Genomic DNA, 19,936 nt, shown 5'->3' with positions numbered 1-19,936 from the left:
TTCACTGTTGCAGTCCTGGTTACCCTCCCTCCAGCCCCCTGACTTCTTTTGGCTCTACCTTTCCTTCTTGTTTGGTATACTAAGTTTTTTCTGGTGTATTTGCTTTTTAACGGATGTGTACCATAACATATAATTGCTTCCCTTTGTGGGGGCACCTGACATCTGGGGCAAGAAAAACTGATGTAATGGCATCGGCTGCATGTTTTATACCCCTGACGACCTGACGTCATGGAAGAAGAGACAGCATCTGACGCAGGAATCCAAAGACTCTGGTATTCAGGCAGGCTGAGAGCTACCTGCAGGCAGATAACCCAAATGTGATGACTGCAACAATGAAGACACTCGAACATCTACATTTATGGTAAGTGTACACAACTGTACTTTTTGTATTCTGTGTGTGTATGTTTGTGTGTGGGTTTTTTTTTTTTTTTGGGGTAGATGGGTATAGTATAGCTCCATCATATGTCCAGCTCTTCAGAATTGGATACCTCAACATTCAGTCTCTCTCTGCCCACCTAAGCACAACCTTGGATAGAGTTTGTGTAAGGAAGGCTATGTGGAAGATGAAGCCTGACACATTGGATGGCTGGTGATGCATCCCCCAGAATTTATTTTTTCCTTTTTGTTCAAGATCTCTGATCTGAGTCCTTTTTTGAGAAGTGGATTGTATGACATCATTTTTTTGTGCATCATTTATGGCATGTTCACTCAGTGGAGACTGAACTGTGGTGTGTACTGGCTGTTTCTACCTTTTTAGCCTGGCACATGACATTGTATATTCTGAGATGAGTGCACATTCCTGCCTACATGAGAAAGAGAAATTTCATAATTATTCCAAGCTAGTGAGGTCAGAAGAAGAATCCTGTTTACCCATTGCAGAAAACATTCTTGCAGATCATCCCATTGCAGAAAACATTCTTGCAGATCATGTGGTGTGCTGAGCGCATATTTGTTGTATATGTGTATTACTGTTTATTGTTGTGCTTTTACTGGTGCATCCGTTTATGTTGTGTTTATCATTACAGAGGAAATGGCTACTTACCTGCGGTATGTCAGGAGGTTAGACTTCTTTGAGAAGCCTGATTATGATTACCTACGGACCCTCTTCACAGAACTCTTTGAAAGGAGAGGTTACAGCTTTGATTATGCTTATGACTGGGTTGGCCGGCAGATTGTAAGTAAAAACTTTTCTCTCTCTCTCTCTCTCTCCCTTTTAAAAATGTATATAACTGTGTTTTATGAACATGAGACAAAAAGGCAATTAACGTAGACTAATAAAATGCTGAAAATGAGTATGATTCTTCCTGTCTTAAGTGTATTAACTTAAACCAGCTTTTTCTGATGTTGTACCTTTCTCTTTGCAGGAGACAGTTTCCAGTGATTTGTATTAAAGTTAATTGAATTAATGTAATTTCAGATAAAATTCAGTTAGATGTTTGTAGTCACCTCAGAAAATAGTAAAGCTTAGCAAACAAAATGATAGTACTAAAAGAAAGTTGCATTGGTATACAGATGATTCAAGTGTCCATTGGTCGTTTTGGGCCAATTCCTAGCTCCCTTCAGCCCCCTGCTATAAAACACGCTAAACGCGCGTAAGCTGATTTAGCTGAGTTACCACTGTTGCACACAAGAGCAGCGGCGGTTAAACAAGGTTAAACTATTTGGGCCATCTAAATTCCACTCTTCCAATTTTCCCTTAAAACTACCTTCCTCGAGCTGTACTGCTGATCTAACCAGCATATCCTATAACTGAAAAGTTCATCTCTACTTGATTCCCAAGTAGACTATTCTCTATCTGTAAAGCCTAGCACTTACTCCTACAGTACTTGCACCTTGATAAAGCACTCTTATTATAGATAGTACCCCACCAGCCTAAAACCCACTTCCCCCGGAGTCCTTTGAAAGTCACTTTATATACTACTTCTAGTATGTCGAGGGATCAGTTGCTAGTGTCCTCTCCAGCTCAACTGGTGAACCTGGGAATATTGAGGCAATGTTACAACTGCCTCATGTACACAGACAATCCTCTCCTTCTCCCACAAAACACAAATACATGCGAGAGATGCAACTATACGGCCAAACTGGAGGCTGAGCTCTCTCAACATAGGACTGGCAAGACCAGACAGGAGGAGAAGGTAACCACACACAATACATACCCAGTCACACATGGTACCATCACAACTTCAAATCATACACATACTCACACAAAGACATACTCGGAGGCTCTGATCAAAAATTTACCAAAACAGCAGAGGCCACCAAAGCAGACACCCAAACAACTACCACCTCACGACCCAACACATGCAACACATAGACCACACAGTCAGTGTGTCAAACAGTCACAGCCCTTAAGGCCAAACAAAATGCCAGACACACTTGTCATTGGTGATTCCATAGTCAGACACACTGACGTCCCGCTCACCAGACTGAGTAAAGAGAAGGTCACAGTAAGCTGCCTGTCGGGCTCTAGAATCCGCCACATAACGCAAGCACTCAGGTCTCTCAACAGCAGGTACAAGTACGACTCAGTCATTGTCCACGCTGGTGTCAACGACCTGAGACGCACCTCCTTGGACTACATGAAAAGGGACATCGAGGAGCTCTCTGATTATGTAGCCCAGGCAGGTATGACCCTGACCTTGAGCAGTATCCTACCTTCACCTAGAATGATGCCACAATACAGTGATAAGATGATCAGCTTTAATAATTGGCTTAAATTCTGGTGTCATTCAAAGGGGATCCAATGTCTGTCTGCCTGGGATGACATGCTGGACAAGCCCCGCTGCTTCGCAAGGGCGGCTTGCACCTGTCACCCTGGGCTTCGGATATTGGCAAAGGCTCTTGCCACCCCATAGTGCCTTTTTAGGCAAGGCTCAAATTCTAAACCTACCACCCTAGAACACCAAAAGGAAAAAACTAAGGGTAATGCTGCTCAATGCCAGAAGTCTCAATCTCAAGATGCACACACTCGAGGCCCTTCTCAATATGGAGAACATCGATGTCTGTGCTGTGACAGAAACCTGGTTCAAGGCTCCTGAGAGCACCCCAGCACTAACAGGTTTCACCTCATATCATGCGTTCCGGCCCCAAAATCCGGACAACACCAAGAAAGGAGGGGTGTCCATATTCATAAAGGACACCCACACCTCAAGGTTGGTGGCAACGCACGATGCATCGGAGACCATCCAGGTGCAATTAACCATAGGCAAGACTACTCTGCAATTTGTAGCATGTTACAGGCCACCCTCTCAAACTCAGGAACCTCACATGGCCTTCCTGAAAACATTGGAGGATAAATGTATCTCCAAACACCATCATACTAGGTGACTTCAACTACCCTAATATAGACTGGGAACACTACTCAAGCCCGAACACTCTAACCCAAAGATTCCTGGAGTTCATAAACTCAAATGCCATGGAACAACTAGTCACCATCCCCACAAGAGGAGAAAACATACTTGATCTCATCATCACGAACATGGGATCAAAATGTTCAACACCGAAGTATACCCCTCACTGGTGAGATCAGATCATAAACTAATCTCGCTGGAGGTCCTCATCCCGCCCCACCTGAAACAAAAAGACCACAGTGAAAAACTTCTCAAAAGCCGATTTCACACTTCTAAAACTAGTGTGGTCTCCTTTAAGGCCCCTGAGCCAGTGGTAAACATTACTCAAACCGCTGAATCACTTACAAATGCCTTCTACCAGCATCTACAGGACTGCATGGATCAGGCAATCCCAAACAAAACTAAGACTCTCTGTACCAAAGGCAAGCGTCCAGTCTGGTGGACCCCAGCCATAAACAAGCTCTACAACAAAAGGAGGAAGCTACTACAAGATAGAGCAAAATCCTTGAAAGGTAAGACACCTTTGATCATTATAAGTAAAAAGCTAAGAGCTCTCATAAAATCATCCAAGGCAAATTTTGAGAGAAAAATCGCCAAGGACTCTAAAGAGAATCATAAGGCCTTCTTTAGCTATGTTAGAAACCTAGGAGGAAACTCCCAGATATGCTCAGAATTAGTTCAAAATGATGTGAAAATTACTGAACCTACACACATTGCCAACATACTGGCTGACAGGTTCAGTGCAAACTTCTCCCCTCCCCAAAGGAGAGATATCTATTCCAGAGGATTGTAGCCCCCAAACATCTCCAACGCCCAGGTGAGAACTGCCCTCACTAAGGCAAAAACACAGCATCCATGGGACGGATGGTGTCCCCGGCTGTGTGCTTCATGAACTCAACGAGGAATTAAACCCACAGTTAGGACAGCTGTTTAATCTTAGCCTCACCTCAGGATACACTCCAAGGAGTGGCGCCGGCGACTGTGGTCCCACTTCATAAGGCGGTGCCTCCACAGACCCTGGAAATTACCGCCCCATTAGCTTGACAAGCCTTATCTGCAAAGCCATGGAGAGGATCATAATGGAACTCATAAATAAAGACATAGGGAACTTGCAGACTTTGGATCCAACCCAGTTTGGCTTTGTCAAAGGCAGATCCTGCCTCTTAAACTTGGTTGACTTTTTCGAGACAGTCACCAAGGCCATTGATGAGGAAAGGCAGTCCATACAGCCTACCTCGACCTGGCAAAGGCCTTGACACAGTACCCCACTCAGGTATCATCGAAAAACTCATCAGCTTGAATGTAAACCCATACATCACAAGATGGGTTGCAAACTGGCTAAGCGACAGAACCCACAGGGTCAGAGTTGCTGGAGCCATGTCAGACTCAAAGCCTGTCACAAGTGGTGTCCCACAGGGCTCAGTCCTGGGTCCACTCTTGTTCGGCATCTACTTTTCTGAAGTACAAGCAAACACAGGAGGGTTATGGCTGACAAAGTTTGCAGATGACTGCAAACTGGCCATAGTCGAAAACACATCTGACACAGATATCCTCCAGAAGGGCCTCACAGAAACGGATAACTGGTGCCAGAGCCATGGCCTGAAGTTAAACGCCAAAAATGCATAGTCATACCCTTCGGAAAAACAAGGTTACCCTAGCTACCATATAGGTGACAATCCACTGAGCACAGAAAAGTCATCAGGGATCTGGGGACCCAAGTTGACAGTAGCCTTCGTTTGACACTCATGTTGCTAAAGTAGTTAGGAAAACCTTCTATATCACCCACCTGATCATGAAGGGATTCACATCTAGATCAAGGGAGGTCATCGTCCCCTGTACTCATCACTCATTAGACCTATGATTGAGTACAATGACCCGTTCGGAATGTATCTGACCAGACACCTGCTGCAGCTTGAAAGGCCCCAAAAGTTCCTCACCAAAAGGATAAAGGGTCTCAAAAATATGTCTTATGCTGCCCGACTGAAAGAACTCCAGCTCTATTCAGTCTCATACCGCTTGCTCAGAGGTGACCTGTGCCTGACATATAAGGCCATGTCAAACCCAGATTTGATGAATATGCTTCACCTTAAAAAATCTAGATCCCTCAGAACCACAAGGGCGGGAGACTTAAACCTTGACACGGTTATAAATAGAATGTGCTGGGGGGACAGATTCATCACCCAGAGACTCCCTATGCTGTGGAACAAAATCCCGGTACATGTGAGGCAGAGCACCTCTCTGGCCTTGTTCAAGAGGAATCTTGACCAATGGATGGGAGATTGCAGATATACCCCAGGGATTACTTCAGTGTCACTGCTTGACAGAGGCACAGCAAAATGATAGGCATAGTTTTTATTCAAACTAAAGGGGTGGCGAAAGCCACATAACTATGGGCTAGGCTTATAAATGCCCTTGGGCAGATAGCCTAGTATGAACCTATGAACCTATGAACCTAAGTATGTGAGTGCAGCAGTAAAGGTCATTGTCACGCAGTGTACCTGATGTCCTTCATGGATGCATCTGCAGTCATAACAACTGGGTTGTCCTGTCGTCAGGCAGCCCTTCAGTCGGCCGGATTCCAAAGTCCGGGTCCGGCTTCGGCTGATGTCGCACTTCACCCGACGTCATCTCTGTTGGTCTTCGGGTATAAAGGCATCAGCCGACGCCATTTTCCTCAGTCTTTCTTGCCGCGTGGCGCCCGAAGCAGAAGCTGTTCGCAAGTGCCGGTCGGTCGGATCCAGAGATTACTTCTACCGAATACTACTTCGAAGACTTCTAAAGCTAAGTACCCCGTTGGGGACTCTTTCTTGCCTCAGCCGATGTCAGAAAAAGTTAATAATTGTTTAACCTGTGGGAAACAAATACCTCATAAAGATTTCCACTCTTATTGTCTGCCTTGTTTAGGCCCAACCCACGATGTAGCAGCCTGTTCGGCCTGTGCTTCTTTCAACCGACGAACGCTTAGGCGTCGGTCGGAGTTTGCAGAACAGTTTTTCGGTTCTGATTTTGCGTACATTATGCCGTCGGATCCTACGACTACCCAATCTGCCAAAAAACGCAAAGATAAAGACTGACACTCGCGGTCCGCGGTTTCGGCCGAAACCATGGTAAAGCAAACCGCGAGTGTCTCGGTTTTGGCCGAAACCGAGAAAACTGATCAAAGTACAGCTGAATCTATCTCTCCAACTGAGGCCCCTGCTACCACTCTTGAATCGGCCTCAGAAATTTTATCCACTACGGTGGTTGCCACTGACTTATCAGACACCATTCCCTTGGATGTCTCTACCCCAGCACGTGGTGCTGCTAGGCCTCCAGCAGCCATGTCCATTAAGGCCTTCGCCAGGGCTAAAGCAGCCAAGACTACTAAAACAGTGCCTGTTAAACCCCCTACAACCAGGCCCTCTTCTAGTTCTCAAATGCTTACTCTGGCAGAAGATTTAATTTCATTAATTAGAGGATCTCAATCTCACCCAGACAGGACCTCTCAGCCGCCAGAGAAGAGACCTAGGGCAGAGCCCCCTGAGCCAGTGTCCTCTGATGATTCTGCCGATGAATCAGACATAACTGACCAGCCAGAGGCTCCTTTCTCCAATTTTGAAGATTCTGATGCTGAAGAATCCATTCCAGCTGCTTCCCCACCAGAAGAATTCTCCTTTGGGGAAACCTTACATGCCATGCGAGAGCAGTTCCAATGGCAGCAACAGGATTTTTCAGACTCCAGAAAAAGACTTAGGACCTTTCTGCACCTTCCACAGCACAGGCCCTTAGCTATACCTCCTGTTCTCTCTGTGGTGGATGATGCTTTCAATGATGTCTGCTCCGCTCCAGATTCTTTACCCCCAGCCCCTGCCAAACCAGACAGATTTTACAGGGTGCCAGATACTCATCACCACCTTTACAAGGCCCCACTTGCAGACACCGAAACTATATCCCAGGGTCCCAAGGCAGTAGCCGCGACCACAGCTAAAAACCCTATTCCTTCTGAAAGGGAAGCAAGGTCATTAGACAGATGGGGTAAAAAGGTCTACACTTCAGCTACTCTCTCAGCTAGAGCTTTAAACTGTCAGTTTCACTTGATACAATACCAAGAGTTTATGCTTGATCAGTTAACTAAAAAACTAACCACTGATGAATCTCTTGATAAGAAATATGTATTAGAAATGGTAAATAACATACAACAGGTTAGTAACCATTCCTTAAAATGTGGCTATGATGCACTGGAGGCTTCATTTAGATCAGCCATGACTGGCACAGTGATAAGAAGGCACGCATGGCTAAAGGAGCAAGCTTTACCGGATCATGTTAAAGCTATGTTGCTAGATGCTCCTATGGATAAGACAAGTTTGTTTGGTACACCTGCCCAGCAGGTTATGAAGAAAATGGAAGAAAAGGCAAAATCTGTTCAAACGGTTAAAGATTTCTTGCAGGTTCAACCCCCAAGGTTTAGCAGGAACTGGCCTGCCAAAAATTGGTCCTTTCCTGACTCCACAAGATCTCAAAGGGGCAGGAATAGACGTTCCAGAGGCAGAATCCAATCCAGAGGAGGTGCCTACAGAGGACGACAGTGGCAAGGTAACAACAGAGGCACAGACACAACCACTGCCACTACATCAACACAACCACAGTGACTTAACCTAAATCCGCCTACCAGGGAACAAATAGCAGCTCCTCTAGGCGGAAAGTTAACCTTATTTTCAAAGAACTGGCACTATATAACAAAAGACAAGTGGATTTTACAAACCATAGATCAAGGTTACGGTTCCACTTCCACACTTTACCAGTCAAAAGAGGAATGCCAAATCTACCTCCAAATCAAAAACAGAGGCTCTACAACAGATAATGGAGTTAGCAAACATGAGAGCTGTGGAAAGAGTGCCAACAGCAGAGCAAGGAAAGGGGTTCTACTCCAGACTATTCCTAGTTCCAAGAAAGGAAAAAGTTGGAGACCAATTCTCGACCTGTTCACCTTAAATACATACATCATTGTCCCAAAATTCAAAATGCTGACCCTACAGCAACTTCTTCCCATGCTGGGCAAGGAGTGTTGGCTGGTAACTCTAGATCTCAAGGAGGCATACCTGCACGTCCCCATTCGACCAATCTGCAGAAGATACCTCAGATTTCTTGCAGGATCAGAGCACTATCAATTCTCAGCATTGCCCTTTGGCTTATCTACTGCCCAGAGTATTCACAAAATGCCTGGCATCAGTAATCGCCCATTGCAGACTACAGGGAATTCAAATTTACCCATACCTGGACGACTGCCTGCTACAAGGGGACAACAAAAGCAAGCTGACAACAGATTTACAAAGGGTCATTTACTTGCTACAAGCACTGGGATACACAGTCAATTTACAAAAGTCAAGGCTGATACCATCCCAAACAAGGACATTCTTGGGCGGAATTGGACACAGTAAAACAAATGGCATTCCTAACTACAGAAAAACAAAAGAACTCCCTCTTTACTTCTTGGCACTAACAAAACTGAACAAGTTAACAGCAAGAAAAGTACTGCAGGCCTTGGGCTTCATGGCATCATGCATAATCTTGGTCCCATTTGCCAGACTACATATGAGAAAACTACAGTGGTACCTAAAGAATTTATGGTCCCAACACAGACACAGCCTAGAAACAGAAATCCCACTAATTCCATGCTTAAAACAGGAGTTCCTATGGTGGGCTCAGGCATGCCAGTCAAACCCAGGCCTACCCTTTCGCAGATGTCAAGCAAGCCAGACCATCACAACAGACGCTTCAGACCTAGGATGGGGGCCCACATGCTGGACAAATGCGTGCAAGGATTGTGGACACAGGATCAACTTCACCTGCACATCAACCTAAAAGAAATGCTGGCAGTAAAACTGGCAATCCAAAAGTTCAGACCATTTCTCAAAGAGGGCCAGTTGATGATAAGGACAGACAACACCACAGTCATGTGGTACATCAACAAACAGGGAGGCACTCATTCATACCCCCTATGCAGAATGACTTTGGAGCTGTGGACCCTGGCACTCAGCTACAACATCCAGTTACAGGCAATATTTGTACCGGGAAAAGAAAATACTCTAGCAGACATATTAAGCAGAACCACATCGGATGCCCACGAATGGAAGCTGCACCCGGACATCTTCAAGACCATCTCAAAGAAATGGGGAACGCCTCAGATAGATCTATTCGCATCACCTTTCAATCACCAGCTCAAAAAATTCTGCACAAGGACATTCCACCCACTAGCATGGAAAGTGGATTCGCTCTCCTTCAGCTGGAAAGGCCTAACAGCATATGCATTCCCACCTCTTCCCTTGATACACAAAGTACTACTAAAAATCAAGGAAGAACGTCCAAGGATAATCCTGATAGCTCCAAACTGGCCAAGACAACACTGGTACCCACTGCTGAGGAGCATGTCTCGGAACAATATGTGGCCAATACCCCTGATGCCTTTGATGTTAACTCAGAACAACTACAGCATCATACATCCAAACCTAAAACGTTGCAACTGACTGCATGGAACATCACATAGCAGCAGCTAATCCAGAACTTTCCCAAAGAGTTAAAGACATTATTCTTGAAGCACGCAGACCTTCAACAAGAAGGAACTATGCTGGAAAATGGAAAAGGTTTGTCATTTGGAGTACTGAAAGAGGAAAAGATGTGTCAAACATAGATATGCCTAACATTCTGGAGTATCTGGCGAACTTCTTCATTCAGGCCTGTCCTACTCCTCCATCAAGATACATGCATCAGCTATTTCAGCAGAATACAGCTTTGATCCACCTGTTTTTCGCACCCTTTGCTCAGGCAGTTCCTCAGAGGAATCAAGAATGTAAAACCTCCAAGGAAACCACCATTACCAGCTTGGGACTTAAACTTTGTGCTAGAAAAGTTGACACTATCACCCTTTGAACCAGCAGCAACAGCAGACCTACAACACCTGTCATGGAAAACTGCTTTACTACTGGCAATTACTTCAGCAAGGAGGGTTTCAGAACTACAGGCCTTAATGGCAGTGCAACCCTTCCTAATCTTCCACCAAGATAGAGTGTCCATGAGGACTAATCCTACATTTATGCCTAAGGTGGTATCCAGAGTGTCTTTAAACCAGGCAATCCACCTACCTACCTTCTTTCCCAACCCACAAAACAGAGGGAAAGAATACTGCATACCTTGGATGTACATAGACAGCTACGCTACTACTTGGACAGAACAAAGAGTAGCAGAAAGACTGACCAACTTTTGTAGCCTATGCAACAGGAAGGGAAGGAAAAGCTATTTCCAAACAGACAATCTCCAAATGGATAGGAAATTGCATACGATTCTGTTACTCCTTCCATGGAAAACCAATTCCACAGAACATAAGACCTCATTCTACAAGGGCAACAGCCACTACCACAGCCTTCTTACGAGGAGTGGCAACCAAAGACATTATTGAGGCGGCTACTTGGACCTCCGTGCATACATTTGCCAAGCATTATAATTTGCCTCTATATTCCAGATCCCGAGCAGGGTTTGCCACTGCTGTACTGCAAGGGATCCTAAACACACCATAATCTACTTTTATCCTCCTCCCTAGTTGGCTATGGTATTCTACCCAGTTGTTATGACTGCAGATGCATCCATGAAGGACATAGTACAGTTTTGTACCTACCATAAATGTAGATGTCGAACTGGATAGCATCTGCATTCAGGATTACCCTCCCTCCTTCCCTCTGTGGTACTCCTAGGGTGTTTACCCTCCTAATAGCTAGCTGGTGGGGAGTCTTTTATGGTGTATTTGTTTGTATATATGTACATACATGCTTATTTTTGTGTTTACCTCTATCTTTTTGGAAACATTGGCATCTATCCAAATTTCAGCCTTCAAGAGGGCTACTGGCATCTGGGGCAAGAAACACTGAGGAAAATGGCGTCGGCTGATGCCTTTATACCCGAAGACCAACAGAGATGACGTCGGGTGAAGTGCGACATCAGCCGAAGCCGGACCCGGACTTTGGAATCCGGCCGACTGAAGGGCTGCCTGACGACAGGACAACCCAGTTGTTATGACTGCAGATGCTATCCAGTTCGGACATCTACATTTATGGTAGGTACAAAACTGTACTTTTCAGTCACTCAAGAACAGAAGCGATTACAATTACAGACATGGTATATTTTTCTTATGTTTAAAGAAGCTGTGATTTCGAAATTAATTTTAACATTAAAAGAAACACCCATAAGTTCATGTACTTATAAAAAAAAAGTCAGTCTACCAAGTCTAAGACAAAAGCAGGACCATTTTCTAAGTGCAACACTGCCCCCTAGAGGAATAATGCATCTACGAGTGGTGAGGAGGCTCTGCTGTCAAACCACACTTTGTCTCTTTTTCCCTTATGTAACTTAAATAATGCAGTACTAGATACAAAATTGCCACTGGCATATATCATGTTAACATCAAAACTCACCTATTCCCCATGTCCCTCCATTTCATCATCATTTTCCATTTTGATTTATTTACTACCGTCTACCTGAGTTATGTATGTGAGCTTTAACTGCATAGATTTAAAGTACCCTTTCTGAACAAGAACTCTAAGCCATCTTGTTCTGTGGGAAGAATCAGTTTATCCCACTGAACTTTTGCCTCCTCCCCCAAAATAAATTCCTTCAATTCTTTATTGACATTCACACATTCTGTTTGATAAAATACACCTGTACCCTATATATAAAATTCAAGTGACTAAACTGTTTTCACTGCTTTTATCTTACTATCCTTATTATGCAAACGCTTCTTGGTTCTTAATTTTTATACTATGTTCTGTTTAGTCACTTTTCACACAACCTTAGCTGCCATAACATTATCCTTTTTATTCCATGCACCTACATACTTTCTTTTGCCCCATACCATGGAGTTGTGTGCATGCTGACCAGGTACCTGGCCTTGCCTCATAGACGCAAAACCATTTACCAATCCAGGAAGTCCACACACTCCCTCTCTGAACTCTGCTCTTCAGTGGATACCTCCCCAGCAACAGTTACCCTTAAGAACAGTGTACCCAGCCTTGCCTCATAGATGCAAAACCATTTACCAATCCAGGAAGTCCACACACTCCCTCTCTGAACTCTGCTCATCAGTGGATACCTCCCCAGCAACAGTTACCCTTAAGAACAGTGTGTGTGTGAATTCAAATGTTGTTTTTGAACGCTGTGTTTTAGTCATAATTCTGTCTACTGTTGAAGAGGCTCCTGGTCAGCTACAACCCGTCGTGGTGCACCCCCCACCATCTCAAGAGACCAGCCTAACTTTGCTACCTGCCTACCAAACTAGCTCCAACTCTGCAAGCTCCATTGCCTGTATATTTCCCCCCGGTAGCCTATTTATTCTCCTTTCCCTCCACTGCAGCCTCCACCTTCACCTGTTTGCTGATTCTCCACTTACTCTACCTTCCTTTCACTCTGGACACACTTAGTCTTCCTGCTGCATAATCCTCTGCTCTTTCTCCCCCCAACCTCCTCCTCTTATCTTCCACTCCCACCTCCCTGGCTCATCTCCATGCTCTGAGGTCACTCTGTCCTTCCTCCATAGACTAGGACTAAAATCATAGCAAAGGTACTATCAGCATAGCCGCCCCTTCGTACCTGAGTCAACCCCATTACAAGCCCAGTGATAACCAGACCTTCTGGCCCTTTTACTTTGTCACACCTTATACTACTAGGTTTAGAATACAAATCTGCAAGCAGCTTGAAAGTGACAAAAGCAATCCTTTCACACTCCCTGAGCTTAAAACCTATGTAGTGACTTTTTAACTACAGCTGTCCCTCTCCACCTTCTCTAAGCACTCTCCCTGATTGTTATTTCTTACCTGCTTCTCTTGGATAATGCAACAGCATCCTCGCACACAGTATAGCTCCACTTTAATTCCTCCATTGCCGTACTACATCACTCCGTACCTCCCATGCTCCCTTGCGCCAGATAATAGGCACACTTAGGCTACACCGCCATTTTTTCCTGTATTCTTTGCCCCAACCCACGGAGTTGTGTGCACACTGACCAGGTAAGCTCAGAAGTGTAAGAAATCTAAAGGTCGATGGCACGATCATCTGTCTGAGTTTGTTTTAGGCATTAAAGGCTGTTTTCAGACACTGTTAACTCAGTTGCTGTGGTTCTAGATGGAATCTACTCAGTGAGTCTTGGGCATTAACGGATGCTTTATGACACTGGCAGCTCAGCTGTTGTGGTCCTGGACGACCTTTACTCGCGTTTTCTGCATGTTACCGCAATTCAGGCTAGCGTCGCTAGCTCACAGGCTTAATTTGCTGTAGTGCATCCCCATTTTAAAGGTAAAAGTGTTTGTTGAGGTTTAACTCACAGGCGAAGCACATTATATGGGCTTAACGCACATTTTGTCATAAGCATTAATGACTGCATTCCGCTACTGGTAGCTCAGTGGTTGTATTTCTGGGCAAGTTCAACTAGCATTGTTTTTTTTTGCCAGTTATCGTAGTTCAGGCTAATATCGCTAGCTTACTGGCGCAATTAGTTGTAGTGCATCCCCTTCTATAGGTACACTAGTCTGTTGAATGCTAAATCAGAGCAGAGCACATCATTTTGTGGTTAGCCACTTTGCACTACTTATTTGAAGTGCAAGGAACAATTGTCCAGGCCCTGTACTAGGTTGTGTTGACTCACTGAGGGCTAAAGTGCAAACTATACTCTAGGGTATGTAGACTTGCTGAAGGCCCTAGTCAAATGGCCTTCTACTTACTCGTTCACTGAATAGCGCACTATCAAAGACCTGTTTTAACTACTGTATATAACTCAACTGTGCTGCTGATACTGTTATTGTTTAACCGTACTGTACTAAATGAAGCTGTTCTGAGCAATACTTGTTTGTGCCTAAGAAACTGTTTTTTTTTTGGTCTAAGCCCTACTGTGTTAAAAAAGCTGCCCTAATATGATAAATAATCTGTAGTTGGTTTATGCCCTACTATAAATGCTGCTGTTGGTTTAAGCCCTACTGTGAGACAAAAGCTGTTTTATTTTATACCAAGCAGTCGTTTGACTCTAGCTGCATTGTAGAAACAGGAACTGTTAGAAGCATAGCTGTACAATATTTAAAATAAATGGGTTATAAAAGCTCTGTGGTAACCAAGCCCCTCAGTACTAACTGAAGCTGTTGTATTTATAGTTTTTCTAAGCCGCTTACTGCCTATAGCTGTTTATTGCCTCTAACTGTATTGTGGAAACAGGAACGGCCTCTCCAACCTCCCCCTTGTCTCTCCCCTAACTAATTCTCCCTCCCTGTCTCTCCTCTAACTCCTTCTCAGTCATTGTTCCTCAGCTTTACTACTACTATCCCTACGAGTTATAACAGTCTTACAGGGGCTCCTGTCAACCTTCTCTATTCCTCTCCTTCTCCTCTGCACTACCCTATTCTAGCTAATAAGGTTCTCGCGTACCTAGTCTTCAACCATTGTCTTTTCCTTTATTTTACAGGTACCCGGTCTTGCCTCATAGAAGTAAAACCATTTACCAATCCAGAAAGTTCACACACTCCCTCTCTGAACTCTGCTCATCAGTGGATACCTCCCCAGCAACAATTACCCTTGAGAACAGTGTATGTGTGAATTCAAATGTTGATTTTGAATGCTGTGCTTTAGTCATAATTCTTTCTACTGTTGAAGAGGCTCCTGGTCAGCTACAACCCGTCGTGGTGCACCCTCCACCATCTCAAGAGACCAGCCTAACTTTGCTATCTGCCTACCAAACTAGCTCCAACTCTTCAAGCTCCATTGCCTGTATATTCCCCCCCCTGGTTGCCTATTTATTCTCCTTCCCCTCCACTGCAGCCCCCACCTTCACCTGTTCGCTGATTCTCCACTTACTCTACCTTCCTTTCACTCTGGACACACTTAGTCTACCTACTGAAAAATCCTCTGTTCTTTCTCCCCCAACCTCCTCCTCTAATCCTCCACTCCCACCTCCCTGGCTCATCCCCATGCTCTGAGGTCACTCTGTCCTTCCTCCATAGACTAGGACTCAAATCATAGCAAAGCTACTATCAGCATAGCTGCCACTTCGTACCTGAGTCAACCCCATTACAAGCCCAGTGATACCAGACCTTCTGGCCCTTTTACTTTGTCACACCTTATACTACTAGGTTTAAAATACAAATCTGCAAGCAGCTTGAAAGTGAGAAAAGCAATCCTTTCACACTCCCTGAGCTTAAAACCTATGTAGTGGCTTTTTAACTACAGCTGTCCCTCTCCACCTTCTCTGAGCACTCTCCCTGATTGTTATTTCTTACCTGCTTCTCTTGGACAGTGTAGCTGTGCTCCATTCGCTACGCTCACTTCGCTCCCCTACCGTACCCCCATTCCCACTCACCCCCATATCAATTACTCTTATGATCACAAACCATGCCCACAACCACTCCTACAACTCAATTACCCAATCAAATCAAAGATGTCATCTCCACTCTGACATACAGATCTACACACAACACAATACCTTCCCTAACCACCATTACTGGCAACCATACCGAGAACAATATAAAATGCCCTCATGCATGTACTCCACCGTGCTACAACCACTATGTCTCACATTTTCCCTCACCTCTCTCTTCCTCCTATCTATCCTCTCCTCCTACCAAGCACACCTCCATTTTACCCCACCACCACCATGGCAAACTGACTCCACTACCAACCTGATTAAAGTAGAACATTCTCCTCTATCATCTTGTCACCTCACGTCCACCACACCTTTCTCCTGTCTATATAATATTCACAGCTACACAACTAAACAACGAAGGCCTGACAAATCACTCCACAAACTGAATAAACTCTATCTAAACCTAAAACAAATTCTGTCATGTTGCGGTGACATTCATCCAAATCCAGGTCCCAAAAACAGCAACAGTTCAAACCCCACAAACCCTAACCCTCTATATCTAAGACCTGCCTCATCTCTCCTCTTTCTAGATATAAATATAAGGAGTATTTTTAACAAAACCCAAGACCTCCATGCCCTCCTAACCCTGTATAAGCCTGATGTAGTAGTACTAACAGAAACATGGCTTAAACCTGAACATCATGATAATGAAATAACTGCCCCTGGCTACAATATTATACGTAAAGACAGGCCAGGCAAAAAAGGAGGGGGGCGTAGCCATACTATACCAAAGCCACTTCTCCATTGAACAATTCGAATGCAACTCCCCTGAAATCAAAGACATAGAATTAATTTTAGCCAAACTAAAACTTAACCCCAATAAGCAAATAATTATTGCAGGAGGATATATCCCCCCAGGCAATAATACCAGTATACTGTAAAATCTACTTAGCTGGATATCATTTTCCCTTCCACAAGAAACAATACTTTCAGGAGACTTTAACATTGACTGGGCTGAATGCACCAGCCACAATCCCTCTACCTACATTAACCTCATAAGTACACCCAAATTATTTCCACCCCTACAAGAACAGATAAAACCTCCAAACGTCAGTCCATCTTGGACTGGATTCTTCTATCTGACCCCACTCTCACCCACCAATCAGGCTGTCTCCCTGACAGTCTGAGTGACCATCAACCTGCATACTTAATTAGACACCGATCCCACCAAACAAAACAATCAATACTCAGAGCTGTACATAACAAAAAAACTTTAAGAACCCAGGACCTATTCTACTCTCTACAATGCTGTAAGTGGTCTCCCCTAAAACATCTATCACTAGATGAAGCCGTAGAGTACTTTAACTCTACCTTCCTAAAAATCCTAGATTCCTATGCACCACCCAGAGCCACTAGAATCAAAACCAACCATGCCCCATGGCTATCTAAAGATACCATGTCCCTAATGAAAAAGCGACAAAGCCTGGTCACACTTTCAAAAGCACAAAATTACTGGCCAGCGACCGAAATACCAAGAACTCCGCAACAAAGCCAAAATACTAATAAAGCTAGACAAGACTAACTATTATAAATCCATTCCGGAAAAACATGTCAACAACTCTCAGAAATTGTGGGCCTCATTAAACAACCTTCTTCACCCTGGTAAAACTACTACCCCTTCCCCTATATTACCAAACACCCACAGTGACATTCCCCACCCAGTTTAATAAATACTTCACTGAAACAATTCAAGCCCTAGCAAATACCCAAAAAACTACTTCCAACCCCACAGCAACAGTAACCCCCACCCCCTCTAATACATTAAACAACTGCAGCTTTTCCCTGAATCCAGTCCCCACTACTACAATAGCTAAGCTCCTCAAAAAGCTTAAACCAACAACATTAGCAGCAGACAATCTTCTAGTTGACTTTCTACAGATTAAAGCAGGGGCTATAGCTTATCCCGTGTCCATCCTCATAAACAGGTCAGTAACCGAATGTAAAGTACCCCACTCCTGGAAAATAGCGGATATTATACCTTTGCACAAAGGAGGTCAATCACTTGAGCTTACCAACTACCGCCCTATAGCAATTCCATCACCCTTCTCAAAAATATTAGAGAGAGTCGTTCATGCCCAGATCATGCACTACCTCCAAAAAACCAACGTCCTATATACATCCCAGCATGGCTGTAGGCCTTCCCATAGCACCACCACAGCACTGCTCTCATTTTCCAACATTGTGAATCTACAAAGAAACAAAGGTCTATTCGTATCCTCCATATTCCTTGATTTATCCAAAGCCTTTGATATCGTTAACCACAGTATGCTCCTAAAAACCCTAACTACCCTGAGCATCAGCTCCTCTACCATATCCTGGTTTTCTAACCATTTATCAAACCGGCAACAGGCAGTCCTATGGAAAAAACAGTTGTCCCCCCTACTTCCAGTAGCCATAGGTGTCCCTCAAGGGTCCATCCTTGGCCCTTTGCTATTTTCACTATTCACTAACCAGATAGCCACATCCTCACTTCGTATAGTACAATACGCAGATGACACCACTATTACATGTGCCACACCCACCTTGATGGAACTAAAAACCATCACCCAAAATAACTTGTCCCTAGCAGAAGAATGGTTCACCAACATCAAACTTGTACTTAATCCAAAGAAAACCAAACTTATTATCTTTAGTCCTGGAAAGTTTCCTCCTATATACAGTAACTTTGACATAAAATCCTAAGATAATACACTAATCACTCCAACAACTCACACAAAGCTATTAGGAGTTGAAATTGCTAATAACCTAAAGTACGACACACATATTGCCCAAACAATCAAGAAGGTCAACAAAAAAATTGGCTTCCTCTATAGGAATAAACAGTTTATGTCTAAAAATACAAAAGCCATGATTGCAAGAACCCATCTGCTATCCATCCTCATGTTATGCCTCCCCTATCCTAACTAACCTTCGTAGCTCAAAACTAACCAAGATGGAATCTTGCTACAACAAGATTGCAAAGTTTGCTACCGAAGCCAACTATAGGTCTCATCACTGTTTGGCCCTCAAGCAGCTGAACTGGCTTGAATTCGCTCAACTCCTCCTCCTCAATCAACTCATAATTGCTCACAAGCTGTACCACCACCCTGAAAATAACCCTGCCCTTAATCAACTTATTCACCCCTACACCACATCCAGAACCTTAGGATCCACTTATCAGAACCACATAAATGTCATTAAACACAGAAATGAGGCAGGCAAATCCCTTTTTGCCTGCTCTGTTGCCAGAATCTGGAATACACTCCCAAACCACATAACTTCCACAACCTCTACCTCCCAATTTAAAAGACTTCTCAAAACTCGCTACATAACAAACTGGCTCTGCCTTTGTCACCCCCCAGGTTAAAGCCATAACTGTTCTCTGTTGCTGGGATCCCCAACAAATAAAAGTTAGCTCACCACCACCCTATATCTACAGTATACCCTAGATCTAGGCCCCTGCGCAGAATACTGCTAATCTTGTTCTACTAAACTCTTCCTGTATGTCCTGCTGAATATCTTGCTGCTTCCTGTATGTTCTACTGGAAATTATTGTTGTGTGTTAATGAGAAATTGCTATAGTAGGAAATGAGTGACTATTGAACTATATTGTATTTTTAACCTTCTCCCAGTGCGCTTTCTGGTACATTACAAAATGTGTGACTCTTTAATATATATTATATGGAGCTTTTCTCCCCGAGCCTCTGCTGAAAATGGACCTGTGTCCAGTCGGACTTTCCCGATAAACAAATGTAAAATAAAATAAAAATAAAATAAATACTACTACTTGTCATATTCCCATAAGTATAGGTTCATATTAGGCTGTTGGTAAGGTAAATCATTTGTAGTCTAGCCTCAAGATTCCAGTTCATCAGTACCTTACTGCGTGTTTAACTTCTTCCTAATTTTGTCCCCTTTCATTGGGTGGTTTGAGAGGACCAGACAATGAGTAAATCTATGTTTGCCATCCATTCTTCTAGGTATCGCTTAAACAAGGTCAGGACATTACTGTACTTTACATCTAAGAGACGTCTGTTCCATAAAAGAGACATTCTTTGAGAGGGATAGCTATTTCTCCAACAGGTCCTCTTTTTTTGCTGTGGGGGAAGTGCCCATGTTTCTAATAACTGTGTTTGTTTTCAGAGGTGCCATCTATGTAATAGGTGCATGGGTGCCATTGTTT

The 19,936-nt window shown here is 43.9% G+C and overlaps 1 protein-coding gene across 1 annotated transcript in view; it reads left to right on the top strand.

The window, feature by feature from the left end:
- The window catches only part of CSNK1G1 (casein kinase 1 gamma 1), a 1,702,676-nt gene that overhangs the window by 1,088,062 nt on the left and 594,678 nt on the right, over window positions 1-19,936 (top strand). The window contains exon 8 of the mRNA XM_044077488.1: window positions 1,026-1,174. Coding sequence (XP_043933423.1) covers window positions 1,026-1,174 — 149 coding nt within the window. The remainder of the gene's footprint in view (window positions 1-1,025; window positions 1,175-19,936) is intronic.

This window comes from Protopterus annectens, chromosome 7.part0 (assembly GCF_019279795.1).
Source record: "Protopterus annectens isolate FY-2018-M chromosome 7.part0, PAN1.0, whole genome shotgun sequence".
Lineage (NCBI taxonomy): Eukaryota > Metazoa > Chordata > Ceratodontiformes > Protopteridae > Protopterus > Protopterus annectens.
The sequence above is the reverse complement of the archived record's forward strand: the minus strand, read 5'-3'. Positions and strand labels throughout refer to the sequence as shown.